The 23,555-nt window shown below is 39.1% G+C and overlaps 1 protein-coding gene across 1 annotated transcript in view; it reads right to left on the bottom strand.

Annotated features, from left to right (window-relative positions):
• The window catches only part of ABCB5 (ATP binding cassette subfamily B member 5), a gene marked incomplete at both ends in the record, with an annotated part of 33,137 nt that extends 10,669 nt beyond the window's left edge, over positions 1 to 22,468 (bottom strand). Inside the window, 19 exons of the mRNA XM_082289305.1 lie at positions 266 to 343; positions 1,189 to 1,293; positions 1,878 to 2,024; positions 3,975 to 4,208; positions 4,680 to 4,841; positions 7,323 to 7,493; positions 8,722 to 8,925; positions 10,172 to 10,297; positions 12,604 to 12,714; positions 13,591 to 13,704; positions 14,004 to 14,178; positions 16,573 to 16,697; positions 17,695 to 17,866; positions 18,993 to 19,184; positions 19,416 to 19,482; positions 19,925 to 20,069; positions 21,086 to 21,134; positions 21,282 to 21,369; positions 22,420 to 22,468. Of these exons, the coding sequence (XP_082145431.1) occupies positions 266 to 343; positions 1,189 to 1,293; positions 1,878 to 2,024; positions 3,975 to 4,208; positions 4,680 to 4,841; positions 7,323 to 7,493; positions 8,722 to 8,925; positions 10,172 to 10,297; positions 12,604 to 12,714; positions 13,591 to 13,704; positions 14,004 to 14,178; positions 16,573 to 16,697; positions 17,695 to 17,866; positions 18,993 to 19,184; positions 19,416 to 19,482; positions 19,925 to 20,069; positions 21,086 to 21,134; positions 21,282 to 21,369; positions 22,420 to 22,468 (2,514 nt within the window). The remainder of the gene's footprint in view (positions 1 to 265; positions 344 to 1,188; positions 1,294 to 1,877; positions 2,025 to 3,974; positions 4,209 to 4,679; positions 4,842 to 7,322; positions 7,494 to 8,721; positions 8,926 to 10,171; positions 10,298 to 12,603; positions 12,715 to 13,590; positions 13,705 to 14,003; positions 14,179 to 16,572; positions 16,698 to 17,694; positions 17,867 to 18,992; positions 19,185 to 19,415; positions 19,483 to 19,924; positions 20,070 to 21,085; positions 21,135 to 21,281; positions 21,370 to 22,419) is intronic.
• Between the last annotated feature and the right edge of the window lie 1,087 nt (positions 22,469 to 23,555).

The raw sequence follows: 23,555 nt of genomic DNA, 5'->3' as shown, positions 1-23,555 counted from the left end.
TTCCTCAGGCCTGAAAAGATTAACTATTCTCTTACAAATTACCTATTCCATCAGCTATAGAATATCCTGAGTTGGAAGGGACCCAAAAGGATTTGTACCTACAGAATGGAAAGGAAGACTTTTTATTGCAAAGGCTGTGGTAGGGTTCTTTTTTCTTCCAGTCACCAATTTACTTTCTTCTAGTCCCTTTCAGGTGTTTCTATGGAGACACAGGCTCTTGTCTACACCCATTGCTCTCTTGATATCCTAACTGCCTCATTCGTACCTGCTGAAGTAATGCTCTGAAGGACAAAGAGCGCAGTCTCATTGTTAGCATTTCCCCAGACTTCCCAAACATGAATCCCTGGGGGACGAAAAAGAGTCACATTTTCTCATCTGATGCTGTTATTCTGGTTATAAATCTGCACAACAAAAGCAATCACACCAAGAAGCACAACAAAAGCAGTCACACTTATAGACCCCCCTACAGTGAATATATATGTCCTGGGAAAAGCATTGTCCACATTCCTGAACCTGAAACTCAATTTTCTCACATGGCAAAGAAGGCATCTATATATTACATACTTGTATCATGACCCAAGCAAAGGGAGATTAAACTTCTCTGGTCAACTTTGCACACACAGACAATGGCACTACAAGATAAATCAGCCTGTCTAGTGATTGGCCTCCCCACCCTGATTGTGACCAGAGACATTCACTCACAGCAGTCATACCAATGGATTTTATGACACAGACATCAATGGGCACTAAGGGTTTCCTGCAAGATTTAAAGCAGTCATATGAGGACAGCAAATGGTAGAATTTACTTGATGGTATGAAAAGCTCCATCTGCAATGGAAAGAGCGAGTCTGCTTCCTACTTATTTTGGCAAGAGCCTATAGACTCTTACAGTCAGTGAGAAATGTCAGTATTAACTTTGACTGTAAGGCCAGACCCTCAACTTTGATTTAAATCATGCTGAATTAACATTGCCTTCAGTGGATTATTTAAACCAAGAGCAAACATAGACATACGTCTTTAGGTAAACATTAACATTAAACCTACATATCCCAGGAAGACCCTGGCACTTCTGCATACTTTTGTAAGCTCTGATTGTTTTTTTACTTCTCAGATTGTGTTGATATGAGTTATACCTGCAGCCTGCTGGAGAATTCAGGGCTTTTAAAATTTCAGTGTAGTGACACTTACTTGGATTATGTATGCTGCTAAGATAATCACTCCAAGTAAAAGAAACATTAAAGAAAGCAGCACAGTGTTTTTACTCCTTTTTTCTGGATCTCTTTCTTGAAAAGCCTATGAAAAGAAAAAAACCACAAAAATGAGTACATAGACAAGCATCCATTACATAAGCCAGCCTTCATCTCAAGAAGCTTGTCTACTTTAATTTCTTCTAGCAAGTATCCTGGATCCTAAAATCAGTCTGCAGTCAATTTTCTGTTGAGGACACAGTAGACACCCCAGCTTTCCATTTAAGCTACATTGCGTTAATTTGTTCTCCCATATCCATCCATATTCCTCCTTTCCTCTGCTAGTCAGATGCAGTTCCACCATGCTCTGCTTCCAGAGTCCCTTCAACATTTTTTCACTGGATGTACAGAAGTCAATCCCACTGAGAGACTTACATGGGAAGAACTGAGTGGCTGATCATGAGGAAAGCTCAGGACTGCAACCTCCAGTTGCAAAAAAAAAAAAAATAAAAACCAAACAAAAAAACCCCAAGCCCAAACAAATTGAAAAACCAAAGAACACTAAAAAACACCCCCCAAAACCAAAACCCACAAGCAAAACAAAAAAAAACCCAAAAAACCACCACACCCCTTCCCCCCCCCCCCCAAAAAAAAAAAAAAAAAAAAGAAGAAAAGACCCAAAAAACTTACCCCAATAATTTTTCCAAATATAACAGCGAATGCAGGATGGACTGCACCTATGACAGCGGCAGCAATCACTCCCAGCAGTACATAGAACCACTCAGGTTTGTTCAGAGCCAGGATTTTTAAGTAAGGCACAGCAGGGAGATTTTCTTCCTACAGCAAAAAGTTGCAAGTTTTCCTTGGAAAGTTGCAGAACAAAATTCCCCAGACAGTGGGTGCTCATTAGGCTTTGGGCAGTGAACTATCTTGGTAAAGTGCTGAAAGCCCTCTCTGTGCACTCAGAGAAGGCAAACATGCTGGAGATTTACTGCTTTGCTGTTTCATATTCTAGAACATCAACTGCCCTGTGAAAATTTGGGGACAAAAAATTTAATAAAAGGCTAAGTCTTGAGGGGAGAAGGGCCAGGACAGTTCACTGAAGTCAGATAGGGCTGGTCACCATGAATGGCAACTAACATTTCAATCATTATAAAGAACTAAAAGTCTCACTGTTCAGAGCACAGAAGAGATCCCTCCAGTTCAGCAAAATGCCAGTGGGCTGGCCATAGAACAATTGGGTAGAGAGGTCATTTTTCTCTTTGGCAAACTATATCCAATGAATCATTACCAAAACCAGGAAAGAGGCATGTGTTAGAGTCAGTTAGACTGTTTCTGCTTTGAAAGCACAAAAAATGTTCTGTCCTGCTTTACCACTTAAATAAAGTGCCTATGCCTCCAAAAGGCTATTTCTGAGAAAACAAATAATGAAGACATTAGAAAGGAGACAAAATATTAGTCAGGATTACAAGCAAGTTGCTCTTGCTTCCTGGTTATTTTATCCTGTGTTTCAGATGCTAATGAGGGTGGCTAAGCCTCAGCTATAGAAGTGGGCTGATTTCTCTGAAATAATTACATCTGCTGGATGTTCAACTTCATTTTTTTCTGAATGGGATGAATATTGTATTCTTGAGCATGAACACCCACTACTTCCTCTAAGGTCATAAACAGCATTAATATACAGCCAAAAAGTATCTTTTGAAGTTACATGACTTTTTATATGATAATAGGGATGAATCCAGTTCCTTTGTGCTATTTGAATATTCATTAGCTGGAAGATATATTTTAGTGAGGAGGACTATCTGCAGATAAAATATATTAAGGCTTTCATAAATATTTTAAATTGTCAGATTGCTTATTACAGATGGGATCCTAGTTTCCATAGATTTAGAAGGATTCATGTTTTTACTTTGGAATTTATATTTCTTTACTTCAAGGGTCCTGAAATCAGGTAAAAACCCCAAACCTAAACAAAAAACCCAAGCAACCTCAATATACCAAACAACTCTTCCAAAACGTTTCATAAAAAAAAAAAAAAAGAAAATCTGCTGTTAAAGTACTACAAAACAGAAAACAAAATCAAGTCCCTGTTGAGCTGCTTAGATAAGGTCTGATCCAGAATGCACTACAACTCTGCTCTATTGATACCAGCAAGTTTTACTCAACTATGACAAAACAATCTCCTTTTTCTAAAACCTGAACTTCCTATGTGACTTTTATTGATGTATGACATGAGTCAGCTAAGTTGTTTTAACTGTAAAAACCCTGCAGAACTGAAACACATACTAAAACAGAGAGTAATGGTGCTTTTAGTGGGAAAGCTCTTCAAAATGTTAGGGTTTTGATTCTTTTTTCTTCTGCTTGACATAAATGTAGTATGATACTCCAAGGTGCCTTCAGTTTGGGTTTTCAGGGATTACATTATCCAGGAGTATTTGCAACAGTAAGTACCAGGGAGTAAAGAATCTTGCAAATGAAATCTCACAACTAGTTTTAGTTAGATAGAATTAAAACCTCAACACTACTGAAATAATAATTGTACAAAGCATGACAAATCAATAGCAAAAGTTTTTTCCAGTTCCACACTGACTCAGTAGTGTTAAAATGAAGGTCTTTGTTAAGACAAATGATTATCCCCAGATGCTCAGTCTGGTGAGTGCTGACTGCAGTGGCACCAGAGTAAAAGTTGCATGGCAGCCAGCTCTCTAAAAGTAATCCAGGTTATGTGTTTTTTGTTTACCCTTACATCTTATCTTTGAAATTAGAAACTGAAGTTCTAATACCAACCTCCACCTCCATTTTTTTCTTCTTTTTTCCAAAGGGATTTTTAGATGAACTCCTCTTGCTCTTATATCTGCTGGATCTTCTTCGAACGCTGCCTCTTCCTGAGACCACAGATCCTTCAAAATTATTTTGAAGAGTCAGCTCTTCCACAGGATTTATGTTTTCCTCATATTCCTCAGCTTCTGTGACTTCACTATCTTCTGATGTGCCATAATCTTGAACATCAGTGCTACAACCCTAGTGAGAATTCAGGATATACAGTTAAGGCATTTTAAACAGAAAGAAGGAAAAGTAGTTTTTTTCCTCATGAATACTGCTGTTTCAGTTGTGTAACTACTGTTGTCTATAGGCCATATATATTTCAGTCTGCAATGGCAGAACAGTAGAGTATTTGATTCTGATTTTTTCCCCTTTTTTCTTTAAAGAAGCCTATGGAATCCACCTGGAATCTAACACCTCTGTGGTTATGCCATAATTATGCAGTCTGTGCCTTAAACTCACTTATGTTTTTGACATATTGGATTGCATAAATATGAAACACTTAAAGGTAAAACCCCCAAGGATTCCAAGCCTGTGTCTGTGCCCAGACTAGAATAACTGAGCAGCTGCCAGCTGGACAATATGCAGGAACCCGAGAGAGAAAATGGCTCCACCAACCATCATTTGACAACTCTGTGAAATGGAGAAAGTAAATAAATTTGCCCTTACCTGCTGCATTACAAGGGAATAGTAGACTCCTTTCTGCAACATCAGTTCACTGTGCGTCCCTTGTTCAACCACGATGCCTTTCTCAAATCCAGCAATAGTGTCAGCAGTCCTGATGGTAGACAGTCTGTGAGCAATCACAATGGTGGTACGTCCAGCCCGAGCCTTACAGAAACACACAAAACCCAGTTACAATTATTATGTGCAAAAAAATAGGACAGAAATAAAACAAAGTTATTTCAGTCATTTGTAACATGAAGTAAATCAAAACTTCAAAAATAATTCTCTTTTAAAAGCAAAGATGACTTTTTTTCCTGGTTTCATGTCCTTGTTTAGCAGTCCAAGGACAGTTTGTTTGACTAGTTTAGGTAGAGAAAGCCACATTAACCTTTTTAGACAGGCAACAGGTATTCAAGACCATAATGAAAGTTTATTTGTTATTTGACTTTTTATAAAACTAGAACTGTTTGAGCTAAAGTTGTAACAAAGTGTTTCCATGTGCATGCAAGCACAAGGGGGAAGTGCTGTGAGAATAGCTAGATCTTTCTGAAAGCAAAGCTAGGATAGCAAATATATAAAGAGCAGATATTTTCTTTATATACTGTACTTTTTGGAAGTACTGCATCAGCATAATTTCATACAAGACTTAACCGGAAAGAACAGAAGAACAAACTGGCATAAAAAATGGATTTGGGCCACTCCCTTTTGAAACAAGCTGATTTGACAATAATCCTGCTGGTATTTGGCAGGAAGAGCTTCTGAAGTCTCAGTTGGTAGGTTATGTGTTCCACCCCTCTCCAGCTCCCTCACGCAGACCAGTGGCACACACAGCCCTCATGCAGCAAGTGATCACAGGCCAGCTTGTGACTGCTGAAGAGGATGGCTTCCCTCCTCCCTGATGCCTGGAGCAGATGGTGACTTGAAGGCAGGACAAGAGATCCAAGGGGACCTCATGCAACAAAGATGTTCTGTGGTCCTGGAACCTGCTGGAAGTTTCTTGCTACAGAAGCTGTGCATCGTATGGGCACAGGAACAGGGGCACGAAGATGATGATGGCATCTGCAGTAGAGGATGGCTTCCATGGAGATTTGAACTCTTCCCCTACACCTGCCATTCAGTTCTCATGGACCTGATGCAAGTCATTCACAGCCTGTCACAGCAGGTCTGCCACAGTGTGGTTTTTATGCCTCTGTCCTAATGCACAAAGCCTTCACCATCGTAGCTGGGAGCTGTGATAAGAACTAGCAAAATGCTTTAAAAGATGCAAAGTTATCTGAAAAAACAGCTGGCTACTAGCAGCTGAACATGAATGCCCAGAAACAGTGAGCATTCATGAGGTTAGTATCTCTGCTCCTCAGCTGTAAAAATAATGAACAATATTAGCACCACTTTTTCCACTCAGGGATGTTGAAAAGCAATTTGGAAATCCCATTAGGGGACTACACTGATGGACATCAAAAAGCTGTGAAAAGATGACTAACTTATGATTCAGGGTTCATTTTGGCATGTTCTGAGAACATGAAGGATGAGAAAGTCCACTTAATTGAATGACCTCCCTCTGTTTTGCACTAAATGAAGCAATAACCTTCTGGAAAAGCTAAGTACTTCATTATAAAATTTTAAAAAACGACCAAAGACACAGAAGAAAGCTAAATTACATCTAAAGCAGCAATCTTTTAGGGTTTAAGTCTGCATCAATTATATGATTGATATAGAAATTAGATTATATGAATATTATTTTTGCATCTACATGTTACCTCAATACTAATATCACTAGAACGACACGAATATAACAAACAAATGCACTTTACCTCAGATTTAAACTGACTAGCAAGTGAAGATGACAGTCTATTTCCCTTGAGCCATACTAGTAATTCATATCTCTCTGCATAACTACAGAAATGAGAAGCAGAATTTTTCACCTCATTCTAAAAAATACATTAAAATAAATATTAGACAAAAGAAAACACATTCAAGCCCAACCATGAAGTTCTTTTTCAATCAAAGCCTATGGGTTCCACTATATGTTGATGGAAACTGCTGATGAAGGTGGGCTGTGAGGAAGGTATTGTGTACTGATCACAGTCATGGGTACAAATTCTGACATCTCTGCTCTGCAGCAGCACTCACCCTAGAGCTGTGGGGCTGCTAAAAGCAGGAAAAGAATGCAAATGGCTAAATCCCAAGAGCTTTCAGAAAATTATGAAGCAACTATTCAATAAGGAATAAATACTAGGAATATCAGTAAAAGAAATATACTTTTCTATTAATCTACCTAAAAAGGGCCATTCTGCCCTCATATCTTGCCATGATAAGATGCAATCAATATTTGACCAGCAAATGAACAATTATGATTTGAGAAAGGGAGTGCAGGAGACCCAAGTTTCAGTTCCACATGACTAAGTGTCTTCGTAATAAGTAATAATGCAAAACCAAAACCTGTAAACAAATTAACATGATTTTCAATTAAATTTTTGATAGTTCAAACTCCCTGTTAAAACATTGAAATGGAACATCCATCCAAATTTTATGTTCCAATGTCCTTGATTCTGATGGAAACCTGCACTGGAAATGGTACATTAATTTTTCTTAAGCACTGTTTCACCTTTTCATGGAAGCTGCTAGCTTCATTAACATGAGTCCTACCTTATCAAGAGCTGCTTGCACTACGGATTCACTCTGAGTATCTAATGCAGATGTAGCTTCATCCAGAAGAAGAATCTTGGGATTTCTTGCTAGGGCACGGGCAATAGCTATTCGCTGCTTCTGTCCTCCACTCAGCTGAGCCCCTCTTTCACCCACCATGGTGTTAAATTTCTGAGAAAGGAGAGAACAGAACAGAAGCTGAGACATCTCAAATCTTCATTTCTCTGTGCAACCCTAACTACTCACTTGTAGAAGATGTAGCTTCTTCCAGCTGACTTGAGCACATGCAGAGCAAACATGGAAGGACATCCATCCAACTGGCCCTTAGCCAAACCCTCCCACCCCCACCACATGTGGTACCTGCCAAACTTTGAACACATGGTTCTTTAAAGACTTGATCTTTACTGCTCACTCGGTGCTCCAAACCCTGGGGTTTCTCAAGACAAGCCTGTAACAGGCATCTCTATATTTTCTGATTATTGCCTACCTTTCCAAAAGGGTTGGAGTGATAGGGACACAGCAGAAATGTGCCTCCTCTGAATCTGAGACATCCCCCTTGGAGCCATGGTTTGGTTCCTACTGACTGTATCACTTACTGCAAAGTGACAAATCTCAAAGTCCAGTGTAGTTTTTATTAAACAGCTATATAAGAGTAAATATGATAAAATAACTCTTCCTGAGAAAAAGGAACCTTGGAACAGACTGGCAAGCTAGAAATGGCTCGAAATTTTTGAGAGGTGGGGGTCAAGCTCTCTAAAGGAGTAAAAGGATTTAAAATCAAATCCCAGGTGGGCGCTTTTCCCCCATTTTTTTAACTTCAGGAAAGAAGGGAAGAACATACTATCCATTTGTGAGGATGTGTTTAGAATGATTGACCTTGCTTCCCACCCTCATCCTGAAAGGAGTAAGGCACCTACTGCTAAGAGAGGGCTCAAAGCCAGGAATCTCAGGCAGAGGGAGGGCTCAAGCTTCTAGCTGCTAAGGAGGGTCTTAGCTCAGGCCATACTTATTTCTTCCACTCCCCCCACTTCCTGTGAATGTACAGACAGCTTTGGATTTTTTACAAAGGGCTTTGGATTTCTCATTCTTCTTTTTAAAAGCCCAACTCTTCCCTGCCTCATGAGATGGGTAAGGATGGCAATACAGCTGTGGAGCTTCCTTTCTCCTGAGTTAAGACGTTGACATTTTTTCCCAGACTTCAGCACAAGTCCTTTGAGAGCAACCAAAGGCACAATAATCTAGTTGAAAAACTCTCTAAACTGAAATCTGCTGGAGGCAATAAGTATATTTTGAGAAGTTGTAGTACAACTTGGATTCCCATGCTCTGCCTCTCAGAAACAGGACACCAACCTAAAATGGACCTTTCATTCTTACACTCAAAATAAGTTCATGAACTTACATCAGGGAGTCTAGATATAAAGTCAAAAGCATTGGCTTCCTTGGCTGCTCGCTCAATTTCAGCATCAGAGATGTCTTCTCTGCCATAGCGAATGTTCTCAGCTATTGTGGTTGCAAACAAAACAGGCTCTTGGCTCACAATGCCAATATTTTCTCGTAGCCACTTTGTGTTAAGGGTCCGAATATCCCGACCATCTAAGGTAATCTGAGAGGAAAAGAGTGCATCAAAGAAGTCGAGGAAATGTACTCTGTTTATAATAAAGCAATTAATTACTATTACTTGACTGAAGTATCAGCTAGAAGGTTAAGAAAAAAAAAAATAGCGTCTTTAATAGAATACTACATTGGGGGAGAAGCTACAACAGCAGTTTTTCCATCCACTGCACAAGCTGGAGACTTATGGGGAGGAACATAAACAGAGAAGACATCATGAGCTTTTTTTTTGTGTTCCCCCAATAACCATCCTATCTGAGCTGGCTTAATCCTCCAGCTTCCTTGGACACTTTTTACATGATTCTCATGTCCCGATGCCAGTTTGCTGTCTTCACAGTTGTGGCTACACAATTGTCTCTGTGGCTGTGCTTTACACCAGATCAAAGAGAGTTCAAGTTGACTAAGAGGAGAGGGAAAGTTATTTTTAACCTAGATAATTTGCAGTGTGGTCCTATGAACATTGGCATTGACACAGCAAAATGAGGCATGGGGCCAGGAATGAACAGCCACAGAAACATTAAGTTTAAGAAACTGTGTTGATAACAGCTGTCTTGGTACCTTATATACTGATAATTCAATTTTTAATATTTGAAATGTTTACCTACTTTCAAGTAGCAGTAGCAACTCTTAAGTAGCATTCTTCAAATATCAAGAATAAAAATCACATTTTCTTAAAAACACATTGTTTCTTTTGTCTCAATTTTTTGCTTTGGAAATTTCTGGTGGGAAGTATTTACCATTTACTAACTGGATTTAGTGTTTAGTGGTAAAACACATACAGTGTGTAATGATGGAAACTTTTGCTGTGGGTTAACAGTGAAAAACAAGCCAAGAAAACAAGCATTTAAAAAAGGGAAGCTCTCTGCAGGTTTTAGCTTACATTCAATGAAAAGGAAGTAAAACACAGCAGAACATTGTTGGGTTTATGCTTTGCTTAAAAAGTTTAGAGAATTTTAAAAGTGAACTATTGATAACAATTATTTTAAATTCAGATCTTGCAAGTCTATTCAAAGACTTGTGGCATTTGCTATGTGTGACATAGTACTGTAAGAAGGAGCAGAATAGTGAAGTCAGGCCAACAAGAGAGGATCATTCATCTAAAATTGAAATTGTGGAAATATGAACTATGCAGATATGTGCTCAAATTCAGTCAAAATAAAAAACAAGGCTCAGTCAATATGGGAAACTTGTGCATGTTCTAATAGTTCTGACTGTTTACAGTTCTTTCAGACACTCACTTCTCCCTGGTCAGGATCATAGAATCTCTGCAGCAACTGAACAGTAGTGCTTTTTCCACAGCCACTGGCACCAACTAAAGCAATGGTCTTCCCAGTTTGAACTTTCAAGTTTAGACCTTTGAGGATCTGTGAATAAATAAAAAAAAGTATACCTTAGTTTAACAAGTTTGGTTAGAGAACAGCCTGTCAAGGTAACTAGCTATTGCTACCAAGGCAGTAGTGAGGGCCACAGTCTGAAGGTATGGCAACATCAATAAGTTGATTGTACCTGGGAATATCCTGGAGCACTGACAGGGAAAAGACTGCACCTATGCTTGTGAAATCTATTAGCCTTTGAAACAGGATGGCTACATGCAACCTGCCTTTTGGGAATGGTCCCTGGATCCCTCTGCCTACCAAACCAAGCCTGGGAATTTTTTGAGAAGATTGATAACTGGAACAGGCCAAGTTCATGCCAAGAAACATTTTAAGAGTTCCCTTGCATAGACCATTGCATTCCAGTGCCTGGGAAAATTCCCCAGCACACTCAAACTAATATAGACACAGGCACAGTACTCCAAACTTGATAGCTCATTTTCCCCAGTTTGTGTGGTCTGGTAGCAGGCTTGGGGTCTTACATTCTCCTGCTGTCCTCCATTTTCCATGGCATAACACTTAATTATGAATCTCACAGAAAATTATTTTTCAGATGCTAAAGGATATCACTAAAACAAGCCTGCTTTCTTCTGTTTTTAAAATATAAACAGCTGTTTTGACAAGGTAAAACTGCTGGAAAGCCCTTAATAAACCCCATTCTTTATTGTTAACAGCCTCAGCAGCCTGGGGAGTAGTTATAGATTAATGATATCTTTGTTGCTATTTTCACATTCAGAGAACATTTTACCTCAAAAGATGTCCATGCCATTACAAGTAATGCTGTGTAGTTGCCAAAATACTTGGCTGCTATGGAAACTCTCCTTGTTTATACCAGGCTGATTTATAAGTTTGCCTACACATGTTTTTGCAATGAGAGATTAAAATAGTTGCAATATTCCTCTCCCTGTATTACATCCACCCAGTTTTATAGCCCCAGGAAGCTGATATCCCCATGTCTGCATTTTCAATGAACTATATTCTAGATATCATAATACCTCCAGATACAAATAATCATTACCACATACTAGGCTATTTCTAACTCTTTCATCAGGCAAGGTATTAAATCATAAAATCAAAACTAACAATGACTATAGTCCTTAGATCTCTTTGAACTGATTTAACCTGAACAAGGAAGATTATGCTGTGTTGCATCAATTGCTTGAGAGATTCTGGGTAATTTCTACACAGCTTTGCTGAATTATTTTGGCTCTATAAAATAACATTGATGCTCTCAGTAGGGAGAGATGCTGACTCAGATTTGGGAAAGATGAGGAATATGACTTATTTCCCTGCCATTTGGTGTGCTGGCCCGTAACATAACTCATCAGCCTGAAAAGGATTTTTAGGAAGAAAGATGAAGACTCTGCTCTGTCCCTTCAGATTTCTGAGCCAAGAGTGATAGAAGATACATTGTACAAAATTCAGTTAAGGAGAAAGCCCAGCTCTGAATTTGCCCTCCAGCTGTCCCAATGTCCTGGAAACAGATTTGATGCACAGTGGGACAGACCTCAGATGTCTGAGTTGTGAAAAGCCACCTGAAAAAACAGCCATAGAGTAATAAACCTTCCATTCTCACCACTAGATCAGCATGTCAAGCTGTTAATTGTTGACATTTGAAATACCTGTTTCTACCATTTTCTTCATCAAGTAAGAAACAGCAGCAAATTACTTTTACCTTTATCAAGGTGTTCAAAAGATTATAAAAGAATATGGCAAAGAGGTCAAATCAGCTGTATCACCACAAAAGTAATCACCATAACATGATGTACACAGGACACTAATGGAAACAAAACTAGCAAAGAACAGGGACAACAGTTTATTGAACAGCAATTTTAACATATGCCCAAAACAATGTTTGACTTCCAAGTGTACATTTAGAATGATAAGTTTACAACAATATGCTATCAAATGTACTGAAAGTCTATCTCTGATAATTTTTTGCACAGGATATCATAACTCCAAAGAGGCAAGAAACTGGAAAAAAAGTAACTTTCTGGTTTAACTGCTTAAAGTCTGGAAGCCTGAATGAAAGACTTTGAAAAATCTTATTTGATTTATCAAGGTTCTTGTTCACAGAAATTCAGACTAGGAGCAAGACATGTTAGATTTTTCCTGCAGAAGAGAACAAGATAGACCATGACAGTAGATCTAGAGCTTTGTCTTTGTGCATTACTGAAGGAAAAGTTATGCCACATCCCCCAAATCAGGAATGCATTTTGCAGTCAAGAATAACAAGATTAGACAATATGGACATAGGCTGAGGAATTTCAGTACAGTAATCCAAACAGAACACTTACTTTAACATCAGGTCTGGAAGGGTAGCTGAAATGGATATTTCTGAATTCAATTTGTCCTATGAGTTTGTCTGGCTTGTAACCCTCCTTAGAACTGCTATCTATGAGCCGTTTCTGGAAAGAGGTTTGTAAAATAAATTGGTGGTTATTTCACTTTTGCAACCATTATTTTTGCTACATATATTGTTCTTTACTTTCTCAGCTCCTGGTTTACACTGCAGTACATCATTGCAGAACTGCTGCATTTTACTTGCAGGATGGTGAATACGGGGGAACATCAAACTGTGAATTCTACTTTGACAAATACAGTACATTTTCAAATGCAACAAAATCCATAGCAGGAAATCTGTAACTGCAGAACTTAACTGCACTCTCTTGAAGCCAAAACAGTGGCCCTCAGTAATCTGCATAGGAGGATTTTATACTCACATCGAGAAGAATGAGGTAGTCATTTCTCCATGAACTTTTTAGTCCTGCTTTAAAATATTTTATACACACAGATATACAGTTGCTGCATAGCACAGCAAGACCAAGAAAATAATGAGTAAAACCTTTTTTATAGCAACATCAGCATAACAGATTATTATTATAACTTTCAATAGCAATATTAATCCCCTCTTCACCAACTCCCCCTCCCCAATAAACCCCATCTCAGCTGAATTTGTGCATACATGCATTTTTAAAAATTAGTATAGTGTCATACTACTTTCCCACTGGAGCTGAAAGTCTAATATTAGAGAAAAACCTCAACGATATATGTCAGACACATCAGGTTTTCCAGCTTTCACTGTAACAAATAAAGAGGCTGGGTTTTTTTAGATGAATGAAAATATTATGTGTTTCTGTGGTAAACATCTATGAAGTTGATGATTTGGGAGCTTTAAAGCACTTTTGTTACATTTCTCAAGGGAAAAAAAAAAAAAAAAAGAGGAGGGGGAGTGGAAGTTAAGTTGGTTGAAAGGCTTCTATTCTATGTACTTAGATGTTTACCTTATTGATAATCTTATATACTTCATAGGCAGCCCCGCGTGCATTAGCCACACTCTCCAGGTTGGGAGCTGCCTGGCCCAGGGAGAAAGCTCCAATAAGCACAGAGAAGAACACCTGTGGGAGATGGAGAGCAGCATTGCAATTAACGATTACAGAGTCACCAGTGCCCACGTGTGCTCTAGAAAGATTTCACCACCTGCTCTAGGTTATTCATCCCACCTTACAAATAGAGTCCAAGACAATCAAACTTATTATATCAAAAGCTATACAAGATGAGTACCGTTCTGTTGTTTTATACTAAGTGAGTCTCTAACAGCTGATTTAGCAAGCACATGGCAGAAAACAGAGACACCACTTACATAATTTTCCCTGAAGATACAAAACATTTTTCAAAGCTGCATTGCTGTACTTACAATTAACACACGGCCGATGTCATAATGTGGATCCTCAGCAGTGAGCTTGGTCCCATACCAAAATGCAAGGGCATAGGATCCAAAGATGAAAAATTGTGAAACACCTAGACATGTGTTAGTGGTAATGGATTTTTTCATTCCAACACTTTTAGCCATCTCTAAGTTAGCATCATATCTGAAAGCAGGTAAGGAAAGCATTAATTTGACAAGTAACACATGCCATTCCGGTTATTTCCCAGTGCCCTATTTTTAATTAACAGGATTTGTTTGAGCAAAACAACTAAAATCTGAAAGAGAATACAGTTTGGTGGGGTTTTTTTGTTGGTTTTTTTTTGTTTGTTTGGTTTTTTTTTGTTTTTTTTACACAGAGGACTGTTAGGGATGTAATTAATTTGAATAAATATGCTCTGACATATGCTGACAATATTGGCATACCGTTATGGAAGACATTCAGAAAACAATTAAGCATCATGACTTAGTTATCATAATGGAAGACACAATAGCACTCTTGAATCCATTGCTTCCATTAATCCTGAAAGGAAATCTTGGAAAGGTTTTAGCCACCTTGTCTACCAGAGGTAAAGTTTACTCTTCCACATTTAAAAAAAAAGCAAAATCAGAATAAAAGCCCCCAACAACCCCAGGCACTAGGGAAGGAGATAAATGAGAGCTCCCTCTGACTGCAGAATTGTTCTCTTACTGTCCATTCTGGGATGTCAAATATCTTTCCCATAGGTCAGTTTACTGATTAACATACAGGAAACTAGTGGACACAGAAGGTCAGGATAGAGACTGACAAGATCAGTGAGAGAATTATTTCTTCTAAGGATGGTTCAAATTAATTAATTCATCCATAGTTTTCAGCAAATAGCTTTCATTTACCCAAGCTTACTATGCAAAGTGTAGCCTAGGAATAGTGTAGCTTTCTACTTGCAAGCAACATGGCCAGCAGCCTGCACTTTTTCCAAAGCATATTTTCTATAAAATACAACCCCATTGTATGAAGACATGCAATTCATTCAGCTGGGAAACAACCTTAAAAAACTGCATTAATTTTGTTCATGTAAATTTCTAAGATGCCACCAGTGCTGTATTTGTTATTCAAAAATATTGAAATATTTTGACTTGGTTGTGCCCTTAAAACCAAGCCCTATATCTGAGTCAGAGGCATCATAGGTCTTCCAGGAAAAGGTAGTACTGGATTTAAGCAGTGTGATAAATACATATGATCACTCAAATACAGAGGAAAAGCCAAGCCCCAGCCAGAAACTAAAGATGACTGAAGATCCCTTTCATGAATAAACTTTTGCAGTCAGTGGAGGCACTGTGCAGTGAAAGAATGCTTTTCCTTAGCCCCATTTCAGCATTCAAGTGCTGTGTAGGAGTCACAATCCTCTGTCTGAAAAATGCATTCCCTGGGAGGAGTTTGTCCCTAGTGGAAGATGTTCCTAGGAAAGCCACTATGTTTGCTTGGGTTTTTTTACATGAAATGGAGGTAGAGCTGCGGAAGAGGCTGACTGGTCAATCATAAAAAGGAAAGGCCTTACTCAGCTTTTAGTTATTTTGTCTTTAGACAAAGTAGTTTGAAACAGCTCCTGTCATTTAATTTTCAGACACTGGTAATTGTAAAAGATAGGGAGGAGGGGTAACAAATGATCTAGATCATCTTAGGGCTTTTTTTGCCTTTACTGTGCAAGCAGTCTTAATACTGTTGTATCTTAAGAACAAACCCCAGTAAGCAAAAGACAGGGCTATAAGATAGTCAGAGCTCAGTCCCTGGCAGTAAGTGGAGGAACAGTCTGTAGGACCCTAAGATAGGGCTGACACCACCTTACAAATTTTGCACAAGACCAAGGCAAATATGAGTTGAAAAAGATAGAGTTTCATGGAGCATATGGATCAGGTCATCTGGTTTGCCTTTCCCAACTGCATGGAATCAGCGAGGCCTTGTATTTGTATACAAAAAGTTATTGTTTATGCTTGTTGAGTTATCTGACATGCATATCAATAAGTTTGTGGTCAGCCACAATCCTTTCACCTTTTATGTGTGACTAGGGCCAACACTGGGCAGCTACACGATAATTTGCAAATCATTAAAATTGCAAATCACTGTAAAAGCCAGTGGCACGATTTTACCCAAGGCTGCTATCCAGTGCAGTTTAAAAATAAGCTCAGTAATCAAAGATCAGAGCAGTAGCACAAAAGCTCTAGAAGATAAGCAACTGATTGCATGCTTTGTTGCGTCTGACCATAGGTGAAGATAACCCTCCCACCACTTTCACATTCAGTTCAACTCCGGATCTCAGTCAAAGGAGAAATTTTTGTCTATGCTGCAGTGACAACACAAAGTAGCCTATATTTACTGATTAGGTCTATTTGTACATCTTTGTTTTCAGGTGATTTGTCCACTTACAGAAAGACAGAATGATACTGAGGGGAAAGACAAAATGACACTAAGGAGAATATCATCCGTCTGCCCCTCCAAAGTAAAAAATATCCTCACAAAACAAATCCACAACTAAATCGCCTTTCCATATTTTAAATACAATTATTCTTTTGAAAAACCTACTTCTCTAATGCCTTTTGCTGTCCGTTGAAAGCCACAACAGTCCTGATTGCTGTCAAAATTTCTTCTGCCACAGCTCCTGCTTTGGCATAAGCAGACAGCTCTTTAGCAGTGAGGGATGCCAGGAGCTGAAAAGTTGGAAAACATCTGTTATTGCAGCCACTGAAAGAATACACACACTGTCTTGGTGAATAAGAACAATCACACAAGGTGCACAAGATCAGACTTTACTAAAGTGGGGGTAACTCCTCCCCATACCCTGAATTTTTCTCAAATAGACTTCAATTTATCGTCATCTCCTTATTACAGTCAAAGGCTACACAAATATCAGGTGAACTTCCTGACCAATCCACTTTCCTCCCAAGCTGAGGACAGCCTACAAACTACACTAGGAAGAGTGGAAGGAGGTATGCCATAGCTGCTCTGGAGAGTGTCTGAGGTGTTCAGACAGTAGAACACCAGCAGATACTGAAGTAAGAAGGTCAATCACATGGCAGCCTATAACATTATTTTTCTTAGCTTATTTGTAATGCTTCAGATAGCAAAAAACCCATAGAATCATATATAAATAGCCACTCAGGAGTATGAGCCACCCATATTAATGCAGCTAAACAGTGAATGAGGGGAAAAAGTTTTCCTATCTGAAAGGGAAACCTCTCCAGCCATTTCACTGATTTATATCACTTTGGTTTTCAGCAGCTGTATGTATCTGTATAAACCTACTCTGTACACAGCATGAAACGTGGTAGATTACTTGCAAGATATGAGATATAGGCATGTGCAGATGGAAAGAAGTTGAAAGGTATTTGTGCTAGGAGGGAAAAGCAAGGGCTTCCGCAGCGCTTGCCATGAGGAAATTTCTGTGCCAGAAAGATGCTCTGCTGCAGGTTACCCTCCTGTCACATGGCATGAAGACAGGATATGCAGACAGAAGGAACATGACTTAAAAGTGTGTGCTTGGGAACCCAAAGAAAGGCTACAGAAGGAGCAGAAATCAAAGTAAGTGTGTGGCCAACCCCCCAACTTAGAAACCACATTAGGTTTCTCCCATTCTCTCCCCGTATCCTGTGCATAAGGGTTATAGGGTTTTCTGGTTTCTTTGTTTGTGAATCCCCACACACTTACAGTTGACCAAACTGCTGTTGATGCAGCAAGAAGTGGGCTGACTGACATAACCACCAGTGTCAGCTTCCAGCCATAGATGAATCCTATAATAAGCCCTGACACAAACGTGGAAAAAAACTGCAGGAATATACTGATCTTGTCTCCAATGCCTTCACGGATGGTGTTGATGTCACTTTAAATAACAATAATAATAAAAAAGATTTGTTAGCTTAAAATGCCTCTCCTTGTGAGTCCCTCCCCCTTCTTTTCGCGCTGTGTTTTCTCATGTCAGAAGCTTTGCCATTTCCTAACTGACACAGGGAAATTTCTAACCACAGCTACTGAACTGTACCATTAGGCTCTTCTGTGGCCAAAACACAGCAGAAACCTCCTATTTTTAAGGACTCATTTTCTGTATTCTCAACATTCTCTGCTGTTTTTATGCCATGTCACTAGGTCACAAATGACCTAGTTTCCTCATCTGGCATCCAAATGGAGCAATATAAGTAAACAATCAAGCAGCTTCTTCACCCAACATGACTATCTCTAAATAATTTCTTCTGCTCAGCTCTGATGCATTTTATGTTCTTAATTTTGGCTACTGACTCAGATGAAGAACTACCTCCATTCCACCATTCTATTATTTGGAATAACCTCCATTTTGCATACAAATTTTCTTCCCTATTTTCTCTTTCCAGAACATACAGATATTAGAGTTGATAGTGGTTTCATTTAAGCTTCTTGTACACATTTCAGCACAGAACTGTGTCCCTGTGTCCAAAGTTACTATAAAATCCAGAAAAAATATTTAAAAGAATATAGTGTTCGCATATATGATCCCATAGCACAAGGGCATTACAGTCCTCATCCCTAGATCTATTTAAGTTTGTGGGAAAACTCCAAAGACTTTTAACTGGCTAGATAGGATACTGCCTGAGATTGGACTGGATGCAAGTACAAGCTCATTTCCATTTAATTGTCAGCTTTCAGTGTTCATAAATTAGGTGAAGACAGCAGAGCTGTTTGTTTAACCCTGGCTGACAGGTACTTCATGGACTTTAGAAAGCCAGTGTCAGGCAGTTCATGGAAAAAAAAACCCTTCCAATGCACGTGTCACAAACTGCACAAATGAAGCTGAAAAGGATAATTAATTTCTCACTTTGAGCTGTAATATGTCACACTTTAGATTTGGTGGAATTTTTTGTTTTTTGGTTTTTTAACTCTCATAGGCTATTCTGCTGAAATAAATGGCAGTTTTTCCTTTAAATGCCATCCTTGGTGGTGTGTGTATGTGTGTAAAAAAGGAGCAGAGCCCTCACTCTGTCAGTCTGGTGTTCAGTGTTCCTATTTGGGTAGTATCAAACCAAGCCATCTCCTGATGGAGCACTGCAAAAAAGAACTTCTGCCGGATCCTTGCTGTTTGTCTTGTAGCAGCAACCAAAAATGTCCACACTTGGATGATGCTCAGGATCAACACAGCAAAGCCAATTCCCACGTAGTAGTAAGCAAACCTGGGGTAAGGGAACAAAAGCACATGTGATCTCACTGTATCTTGTGAGAGAAGTTAGACAAACAGAGCAGCAACTAGTCTTCATTAATGACACCAAAGTAAACACTGAAGACTGACACATTATTGAGAAACCTTTTTGAGAAGGCAGACATTTGCCTTCTGCTGAAACAGATAACACAGTAAAAGAAACTCCTCCAATACTTTATTAAACAGGATAACTACAGATTCTTACTTTGTCATTTCACCTTCTATATCCACACCTGGATCTGATGGGCAGCTGGAACTGTTTCCTGAAGTATCTGCGAAGGGGAAATAAGAAATAGGAATATATGTGAAAGTGTTATATAAAAAAGTTGAGTCATGGCAATATGGGGTCATCAGTTTTAGAATGTTTTTTATTTTGCAAGTGGGGTCTTGCAATATAAACTTAAATACAAAATGATTTGGCAAACACATTTATTTTTAAGGAATTAGTGCCTGATAACTGAGGTTGGTCATGCTCCCTACTGTCTCAACAAAGTCAAAGTTCCTTCATAAAGTGCACATCCAATGCTTTGGTTTTGCCCTGGTCTAGTCATTAAAGATTGATTGAAATGATTAGCTTATTTCTAGCAGGATGAGTGTTGCTCATAATATACTCCCTTAGATATGTACCAGTGCACAGTTGGCAGGGGAAAGGAACCTCAGCCTCAGTAGCAAAGCACAGCCAATTTGTAGAGAAATCTAATTTTAGCTTTTTACCATTGGATTCCACGCCACTGAGCACAAAGCTGTTTGTCATCTCTCCAAAGATAATGATCATAAGTGGCATTCCAGTTCCATTTGCAGCTGCTGCCACCAAACCAACTACCATCAACAGGATATCCACCCCGTCAGCATAGCAAAACTATGTAAGCATTAAAAAAAAAAAAAAAAAAGAGAGAAAAAAGAGAAAAAAAGTGACATTACACCTGACAGTTCACGACATTGCTACAGTACAGCAGACTTGCAGAACATGCTTCATCTACATATTCTAAGTAGCAACACTCCATCTGAAGGTAAACTCAGTACATAAGGATTTTGTAGTAGTCCAACAGATCTTTAAATCCGTAGTCAGGCTGCTAAGAGAATACTGGCAGGACACTGATTCTCAATTTGGAAAACAATTACATGTTTGCAAGTGATTATGACCTTTGTAGAATGTATTGTATTTTGTGTTCTATTTAGTTACATATTTACTAAGATAATGCCTCTAAAATGTAAACAAGAGTGAGTTATTGACTAGCACCTGGCTTATACCTACCAGTAGAAAACGTTTTCAGCAGAGATAGATTGTATCTTAAGACTTGTCTGCCCCTGAAGCTTTGTTTGGTTTAAAGGAGGATGTGAATTTAAACTGCTGTAGATATGCCAGGATGTGGTTAATCTGAAATCAGAGCATTTTATTCTTGACTGTCCTAACCATCTCAAAGTGTAAATACATGTGGAATAAACCAGAGAAGAATTAAACTTTTCTTGTTTCAGAGTAAGCAAGTCCACATGTAAGAGCTATTTTGGTTTGGGAATAGCTGTCCTATAGAAAACTGACACAAAACCATATCACTGGTTCTCAGAGAGCAGGTCCCTCAGGTGTCAAAGACTTGGGTCTTTATGAACAGACCCAAGGCAAGGGTTTATGAAATAGATATGTCTTAAAACAGCCTCATCTTCCAACAGCACTAAGGTTGAACTGCTGTCCTTACTCACAGTCTACCAAGGGGGGGAATGTGACATAATGGGGCAAAACTTTAAGTGGTCTAGAATCAGTAGGTCTCAGGCTTCTTTTCAGGCTTTTGATTGCCTGTTAACTGCAATTCATAAACAACTCACAATGCCAAATAAAGAAAAGAAAGTATAAAGCAGACCATCAAACAGGACACTAACCAATTCAAGAATGCCAACCATTTGTTTCTCTGTCTTCTCATCTTCCTTCCTAGAGTAAAATACAAAAGACTAATTAAGATGAGGGTTTTTTTAGCAGAGCTGTATTAAGCTCTTCTCCTCCTTCCCCTGCCCCTCTCACTTCCCCATACACCCAGTTACACCACAGGTCACTACATTAAGTTAAAAAAATTCCTACATTTTCCTCTTGGGTTTTAACTGGTCACTTTGTTCTACATGTTCTTCATGCTGGAAAGAAGGATCCTCACACCCCTTGCTTCCAGATTCTATGAAATAAAAAGATGATTTGGTTTTTTAGCAAAATAATCCATCTACTGCACTATTTTCTTGTGTCTTTAACTGCTGATACTTTTGCATTTAAAGACTAATTTTTCCTTGTGTTCTCAGGAGGAGGTTTCAAGAAAAATTCACCAGGCTCTTTCTCTTCAGTTCTTCTTTATTCCAGGAAAAAGCTTCCATGTCCATTTCTGAGATAGATACAACTTCATTTTTATAATTAAAATGTATTTATACAGAAAGATTATCAACGACTAAAAGAAAAAGAAAGAGTTAATTCTTCCTTCAAATACCTGCACAACTGAAGGCAAATTAGGAGAACTCCTAATGAAATGAGTGTAACTGCTTATAGTGAAGGTTATAACTGCTGTAGATAACATAGAATAGATGGCAATTAACTGGAGGATCATGTCCTTGCCTCTAATAACCATCTTAATTATTATCTTGTAGTAGGTGCTACAAGTCCCACTTGCTTTGTGCTAGGGGCTTCAGAAAGGTATATGAAAGAGTAATCCTACCCAGCAAGCTTAGAGTTCTAAGTGTATAAAATAAGATGCAATAAATACAGAAAGAAACTGATGAATAACCACAGTGGGGAGCCAGCTGTAAAACAAGAGGAGAAAAGGTACCCCCCACACCAACCACTCCCAATTTACATTTACCTTAACTATTGACTCACTATGAATAGAATTTTCTACATACTGCTTGAATTTTAGTCAGCCTATAACGATGGTTTTAGACAACCATTTGAAAGCAATAATGTGCTTCCAGCTTACTCATCTTACCTCAGCAAAATTTTCGTGCCTGGGCTAGGACCCTCCTGAACAGTTTTACCAATGTAAAAGAATTCTGTTGAACTTGATGGAATGATTCACACAGAAAGTGTTTTATAGGTGTGGCTTTAATTCACTCATTCATAGGAAACTCATCACATTACCTCCTACAAAACCACTACAGCAATCAGGAGAGTATTAAAGTGTTCTTTAGATTCAAGTCTGTGGAAAATAGTCTTCAAACACATATGTGGTATTCCTTCTTACCAGGATTGGAGAGGTCCTGTTCTGTGGAATTTTCCGAATTGTCCTTCATTGTTTTTTTTTGTCGTATGCTAATGAGAGAGTTACATAAATTAGAACCTACAATAACCCCCGCAACAAAACATTTTGATTTAGTAAATATACCAAGAGTTCACATCTGTGGATTTTTCTATGACTCATTAGATTTTGGTCTCAACATCTTTCTACTTAAATAGAAAAACTAAAAAGAAAAAAAAATAGGTAACAGTGTGAAAAAAAAGAACTACCATTAATGAGATATTAAGAACAGTCCACACTATTACAAGAGAACTGAGATCAGTAGCCTATTTTAGTAGTCTTTTATGCTAAATCCTGAGATCCTTCATATAAAAATTACTGTGAACAATCTATAACAGAATAGATGATTTCCCTCATTACCTTATGCTTGCTTAGAACTAATTGAGCAGTCATAACATGGTCATGAGTACAATGATAAAGACATGCACTCCTTGTGCCTCGTGGTACTAGGATACATTTAGAGGCAGTAAATGACTGATGCTCTAACTATCCTGAGACTTCTCTTCTTGATCTATTAAATATATTGGTTAAAAAACCAAACAACAACAACGAAATCCCAAGCAACGAGCCACATATGAAGCTGACAAATCCTAGAGTAACATTGACAAGAAAATGCCTACTTAACCTCAGATAAAGGGCGGGGGGGAACAATAAAAAGAACGACCACCCTCTTTGCTCGATTTCCGACTGTGCTTTTCCCCTCCCGTTATTTCGGCTCACCTTGCCGGCTCACCCCACGCCGCCGCCCGCACAGTGGGTGCAGCCCCCGCCCTGGGCTTTATAGCGGCGGCACCGCCCGCCCTCGGCCCGCCCTCGGCTCGGGTTGCAGGTGAAGGTCGGCGCCGCAGCTGGGCAGAGCCGCCCAGGATACGGGGCCTGCAGAGGGATGTGGGCCGGCTGCTGCCCGCTGCGGCCCCTCGGAAGCCGCCCGAGCGTCTCCGAGCCTGCAAAGCGCGCACGGAGCGCCCATCAGCCCCTTGCCGGAGCATCGCTTCCATCCCGAGTCTCACAGAAGGACTAATGCTAGAAGGGGACCACTGGATGTCATCCGACCCAACCTCCCTGCTCCAGCTGAGGCATCT

The sequence above is a fragment of the Coloeus monedula genome (genome assembly GCF_965178545.1).
Source record: "Coloeus monedula genome assembly, chromosome: 1".
NCBI lineage: Eukaryota > Metazoa > Chordata > Aves > Passeriformes > Corvidae > Coloeus > Coloeus monedula.
This window is presented reverse-complemented; position numbering and strand designations above follow the sequence as displayed.